This window comes from Sinocyclocheilus anshuiensis, unplaced genomic scaffold (genome assembly GCF_001515605.1).
Source record: "Sinocyclocheilus anshuiensis isolate Anshui unplaced genomic scaffold, SAMN03320099.WGS_v1.1 scaffold1685, whole genome shotgun sequence".
NCBI lineage: Eukaryota > Metazoa > Chordata > Actinopteri > Cypriniformes > Cyprinidae > Sinocyclocheilus > Sinocyclocheilus anshuiensis.
The window spans coordinates 158,074-165,035 of record NW_015540951.1 but is presented as its reverse complement, the minus strand read 5'-3'; the positions used below and the strand labels follow the sequence as shown (position 1 = coordinate 165,035).

At 37.3% G+C, this 6,962-nt stretch overlaps 1 protein-coding gene across 1 annotated transcript in view; it reads left to right on the top strand.

The window, feature by feature from the left end:
- The window catches only part of gart (phosphoribosylglycinamide formyltransferase), a 59,110-nt gene that overhangs the window by 29,495 nt on the left and 22,653 nt on the right, over window positions 1-6,962 (top strand). The window contains exon 9 of the mRNA XM_016488131.1: window positions 1,377-1,462. Within this exon, the coding sequence (XP_016343617.1) occupies window positions 1,377-1,462 (86 nt within the window). The remainder of the gene's footprint in view (window positions 1-1,376; window positions 1,463-6,962) is intronic.

Genomic DNA, 6,962 nt, shown 5'->3' with positions numbered 1-6,962 from the left:
CTTGAATTTCACGCATAAACATATAGTTCGTCTTCGTGATGATGCCATGTACAGTTTTGTGTGTTTCATTTTTAATTTTATGAAAGCTTCAAGTGCAGTTAATTATTTGTACGTGCATACAGGCGATGGCGGTGTTGAAGCTCTTTTATTTGCCGTCAAACGGTTGACACTGCCGTGTGTGTATCCTGTCGCAAAATGCGGCGAAAAGTCCTACACAACGGTAATAATTTGATTAAGGTGTTTACATGTCTATACTGCACTTCAGTAATGCGACTAAAATAGGAATACTCCACGTCTTAATTAAATTTCTGTTTACTTCGAATATGACTTTAGCCGGATTAAGGTCATCAAAAATCTCTTTTTACATGGTAGATTCTTAATCAGTGTATTGTCTTAATCGTCTTGCTGCTGCACGTCGATGCAACTCCGGGAACACGGTTCTTATTAAAACGATGGCATTGTTAAAGTACCGGTACTAGTAAAATGAGGAATTGTACCGTTTTTTAAAGCAAGGTATTGCGATACATTTTTAGTACCGGTATATCGTGCAACACTACTTGTGACATCACATGCTACCTCAGATCCTCATTGATTTACATTACATACATCAGTATTTAATCTTACATTTGTCCATATAAATATCAGCATCTGCACCAAATTGCATATTTTTGTTCACTTTGAGTTTCTGAACAAAACTGAGCTGTTTTTTCCTCAATATTCTCACTATATGAGCCATAAAAGCCTGATGTATTAAATATCAACAAAAACATATTTTTTTTTTTGGTTCAATAAACTGTTCCCTTTCAAAAATAAATAAATACATAAATTCGGACTATTATTTCATATGTCAGGCTTTACACAGAATAACACTGATTGGACAAACACATTTTTAAACACTTTTAAAGTGATAGTCCTCTGAAAAGTGATCATTCTGTCATCATTTCAGTACCTTCATTTTGTTCCAAACCTGCCGGACTGACTTTCTCCTGTGGAACAACAAAGAAGATATTTTGAAGACTTTACATGTAATTACAATAAACAAGCACCATAAATCTAACAAAACAGTAGTCCATAAATCCCATGAACTATATTTCATGTCTTCTGAAGTCATTCAGTAGGTATGTGTAAGAAACAGACACACATTTATGTCATCATTTCTGTAATTGCATAGAAAGAACATCTTCAGCATTTTTTTCCACAGAAGAAAGAGAATCTATGTGTTTGGAACGGCATGAGTGATTGATGTGTGAATTGTGTAAGTGAATTATATCTTTAAAAGGACATGAGAACTCAAAGAGAGATGATTTTGATTAAAACTGAGCCAGAACAAGATTATTATTATTAGCAGTCAGTCATTCCCCATCTTCCTTTCTCAGGTGTTTTATACGCAGGAGTGATGTTGACTAAACAGGGACCGAAAGTCCTGGAGTTCAACTGCCGCTTTGGTGACCCAGAGTGTCAGGTGAGATCATGCCTAACGCTTTTTCTCCGAATTCTGTGGAAATCAACAGTTTGAGTTGCTAATGTCTGTTTTTGACATGTTGATCCTTGAGGCAAATTCACACCGGATGAAATATGATCAGAAAATACACGACTGCTGATTTAATGACATGCTGCACAAGTAAACAACTTGCATAAAGGGATTCGATCAGTCATTTACTCTCTCTGTTCTTTAAATGTGTGTGTGTGTGTGTGTGTGTGTGTGTGTGTATATATATATACACACACACACACACACACACACACACACACAAACACACACACATATATATTTATATTACATATATTACATTTTATTGCTTTGCAGCCTGAAATGAAGACGGACAGGTTTTGTTCTATCCAGCTGTATTTACTCAGAGCAACTTATAACATCCAAGTGAAAGATAATATAACACCAACATGTCAGAAAAAAAAAAAAAAAAACAATCACTGAGTTGGAAAAAAGGATCCCCCCTCCTAAAAATGAGTTGGTGTAGCTAATTACCTTCTCAATGGCACACAAAGCCATTTGACTTTCAACTGTGATCAGCTGTGGTCATTTTGATTAGCTCAGCATGAAAAGAGCTTTCCTGTAGCATTTCAGTCCTTGTAGTGCAACTGAAGCAAACAATCAACTATGGGTGGCAAGGCACTGTCAAAAGATCTCCGGGATAAAGCTGTGGACAGGTACAATTTCAAAGGCTTTACAATGCCTAGAAGCACAGTGAAGTCTATTATTAAGAAGTGGAAGGTATTTGGTACAACACAGACCCTAACTGGATCAGGACGTCGCTCCAAACTGGAGGAAACTAGTAAGAGAGGCTACAAGAAGGCCTACAGCAACTCTGAAGCAGTTGCAGGAATTTATGACAGAATATTATAAGAGTGGTCATTGTGTGCATGTATGGGAGGGTTACAAGAAAAAAGCCACTCCTCAACAAAGGCCACATTCAATCACGACTGAGCTTTGCCAAAATGCACCTTGAAGATTCTGAGGCAAATGAGACTAAAATTTAATGATTTAGCCTCAACACCAAACGATATGTTTGGAGAAAATCCAAAACAGCCCACCATCCAAATAACAACATTCCTACAGTAAAGCATGGAGGTGGTAATATCCTGTTATGGGAGTTTAATGCATGTTTCTGTTGATGGATACAAATTCTGGCTTCCCAATACATTACAACAAGAGCGATGAGAGAGAGAAAAAAACAATACGTGGACAAACCAGTCACTCTTTAATCAATGCGAGTGCTTTATGCTGGAATAACTGTCATTTATGCCGTCATCACTTGTTGATAGCTCAGGTGAGACCTGAACAGCACACGTTGCTATCTGTGTTTAAACTTAACTCATTTAAACTCATTCAGTTTAAATATTAAAGAGCCAGAAGTCGTGAACTCTTGCGCGAAGTGAGAAGATCTGTGGTCGCTCATCCGAAGCGCGTGAACCCGAGTCTCAGAATGTGCGCAAATATTAAGCTCTCCGTTAAGTATTGTGTTTGTGACAAAAATGATGTCAAAATGCCCGTCTTGGTGAGTATCCTAGCAGACATAGTCGGCTGAACGTAAAAAAAAAAACAATCACTGAGTTGGAAAAAAGGATCCCCCCTCCTAAAAATGAGTTGGTGTAGCTAATTACCTTCTCAATGGCACACAAAGCCATTTGACTTTCAACTGTGATCAGCTGTGGTCATTTTGATTAGCTCAGCATGAAAAGAGCTTTCCTGTAGCATTTCAGTCCTTGTAGTGCAACTGAAGCAAACAATCAACTATGGGTGGCAAGGCACTGTCAAAAGATCTCCGGGATAAAGCTGTGGACAGGTACAATTTCAAAGGCTTTACAATGCCTAGAAGCACAGTGAAGTCTATTATTAAGAAGTGGAAGGTATTTGGTACAACACAGACCCTAACTGGATCAGGACGTCGCTCCAAACTGGAGGAAACTAGTAAGAGAGGCTACAAGAAGGCCTACAGCAACTCTGAAGCAGTTGCAGGAATTTATGACAGAATATTATAAGAGTGGTCATTGTGTGCATGTATGGGAGGGTTACAAGAAAAAAGCCACTCCTCAACAAAGGCCACATTCAATCACGACTGAGCTTTGCCAAAATGCACCTTGAAGATTCTGAGGCAAATGAGACTAAAATTTAATGATTTAGCCTCAACACCAAACGATATGTTTGGAGAAAATCCAAAACAGCCCACCATCCAAATAACAACATTCCTACAGTAAAGCATGGAGGTGGTAATATCCTGTTATGGGAGTGTTTCTCTGCAGCAGGGACTGCCAGAAAGTTGTCAATGTGAAGGTTTACCTTCCAAAATGACAATGACCCAAAGCACACAGCAAAACCGAGCACACAGTGGTTGAAGAAGAAAAAGGTGAATGTCCTCGCTTTACCTAGTCAGAGCCCAGACTTAAACCCCATTGAAAATCTGTGGAATGACCTGAAGACTGCAGTCCACAAACGTTTACCTTCAAATTTAACTGAACTTGAGCAGTTCTGCAAAGAAGAGTGGGCAAATATTGCAAAGTCTATGCAAAGTTAGTAGAGACGATACAAATCTCAACAGACTAAAGGCTGTAATTAAAGCAAAAGGTGGTTCAACTAAATACTGAAACAAGGAGGTGATCCTTTTTCCAACTCAGTGATTCTGATTTTTTTTTTATTTATTATTTTGTTTTTCTGACATGTTGGTTTTATATCTTTCACTTGGATGTTATAAGTTGCAGAGTAAATACAGCTGGATACAGCTTCATTTAAAAAATGTGATTTTAAAGGGGAGTAATTATTTTCTATACCCACTGTTTATATAACAATTATTACTATTCTTGATGTGTGTGTTTGTGTGTATGTATGTACAGGTCCCTCTCATTCTGCACCAGTACAAATACGTGCACGTGTTGCGCATGTTTTGCTTGCTTTAGTGTTTCTGCATTATATGAGTGTGTTTGGAATATAAATCTATATATATATATATATATAAAATTATTATAATTTTCTTATACAGTGCACACAGCATAAATGAGTACAGCCCCTCTGAACAAATACAAAATATGAATTTTCTTAATGATCACTAATACAGGTCATGGAAAGATGGCACAATTGAAATATTAAACATATACTTAATAAGAACGGCAAAATATATGTCATTAATATCTGTAAATATTTTGTTTAAATAATGGATTGCAGAAAGTAGTACATCCTAGATTTAATTCAGTAAATGTATAATATTATAGTACTTAGTATGTCCTCCATAATTTTACAGCTCTGACCCTTCTTGGCATGAAGTGTTCAAGTTTATGACAAATTGTCACATCTGTCCTGTTTCACTCCTGGATGATGACCTCCTTAAACGCCCTGATCTCTAATGGAGAGTGTTGCTCAACTCGTCTCTACAGAATCCCCCACAGGTTTTCAAGAGTGTTAAGATTGGGTGAAATACATGTCCACTGAAGGATTTTCATGTATATAGTCATTGTCATGTTTAAAGAAATGCCCAGCAACGCAGGGAATGAGGAGAGTGTAGCATCTTCTGTTTCAAGTTTTTGTATTACATCACATAGTGGTGTGTGAATTCATGACAGCACTGATAAATCACAAATCCCTCACACCTTCAGCACTCATACATCTTTACTACCACTGAACTTCACTGTGGGAACCAGGCACTTCACACTGAAATCCTTCACTAGCGACACCAAAATATTTTGGATGCTGTTAGAGCTGAAATGATTGACTTGGTCTCATGAGACCAGAGTATGGATTCCCAGAAGTCTATATTTTGTAATTATGGGCCTTGGAAAAGGCTAAATTAGTTTATTGTGCTTTGGCTACAGTCGGCAGTTCCAGTGTGGACAACAGCCATGCATGTCACATCTGCAGGCTGCATCTAACTCTGTGAGATAAATAGTCACTCTTTTCATAGCTTTTGCCAGCTCTGAGGCACTTGCTTGGTATTTCTCCTTCTCTTTTTCTAGCAAAAAAAAAAAAATCACTCATCTGTAAATGAAAGCTTAAAGTGAAGGCCTGATTATTTCAGGGGCCTGGTCACAAGTCCATTGTTTTTGAATTTCTGTTACTTTTGCTGTATTTTCACACTTAAAACTATGGTTTGGTATTCCTCTTGTACCACTGTCTTCTTTTGTGCAATGAAATAAGTCTCCTGAAATTCTCTCCCATGTGGTTCCAGCATTAAGTCTCAGAATGATTCGGTGGGCTGTATAACAATTTTAATTGTTAACAGATTACTTTTCTTTAAATGTTTTGGTTCAATATACTTAGCTGTTGATCAAAAAATTGCCTTAAACGTATACCAGACAATTTTTATTTCGTTTTTAGTAACTTTCTGGAGTGTGCACTCATTTTTGGAACACAACATTTTATCACTTTAATAAGAAAAATCATATTGTCCTGAATAATTTTGACAAGCTTATTTGGTAATTGATCAAGCAGACTTGCTGGAACATTATCTCTAAAGAACCTTAACATGTCTTCTAAGTAAATGAGTAATTGCTGAATTTATGTTTCAGAGGAGGTGTACTAATTGATGCTGTGCACTGTATATAATATATTCTAACCATTACTAATTATTCATTTTTGTTTGTTTTGTTTATTATATCTTTTAACAATATATGTATATATTTAAAATACTTATGTTCCAAATCTTTTGAAATGTTGTTGAGACTGGAAAACCTGAAGGCACTGTAATTAGATCAGATGGAGTAACGCAAATCTACTGGTTCATTGTAATGAACCGATACAAAAGAAGGATTCATGTACTGATTCAGTTCTCGATTTGACTTGGTGATCCAGTCACATCATTCTTAAGTTAACCACTCACTGGAGAAAAAGATATTCAGTAGGGGTGCTCCGATCAGGATTTTTGAGACCGATCGCCGATCACAGAAAGCAGTATCTGCCGATACTGATCACTGATACCGATCTTTTTAAAGCCTTCTTTTTATCATTTATAACTATTTATAGTGATACTCCAATCAGGATTTTTAGACATTTATTCAGGGTGCAAGTGGCAAAACATTTAAACTACTTTTCTTACGTTATCACAAACTTACCATTGACAGAAATAGTCAGCTCTACTGCCTTTTTTTTTTTGCATTTAAATCTTTATTACAAGCATAAAGAACTTTGTTTTCCTACCTCCACCAGTGCCATCTAAACAATGTGCTGTTACTTTAATTCTTCGCTTGCGGCGCAGCAATAGACTCGGTGCGGAAACAATCTCTGCACTGCTGCAGACGCACGGCTCCTGGAACGCACTGACAGACCGCAACCGTGTGCAGTGAACGCTTTAATTCGTTAACATGAGCACGGAAAAAATATGCACCACGTATGCACTGCAAACGGAGTAATGTGAACCTGGCGATACGTGTGTGCGCTGCGAGGAGAGCGTGCGAGTGCTGAATGGTTAAACACTGGCAAGAATTAAAAAGTAATGCAATTTATAAACTTTAGTGACGAT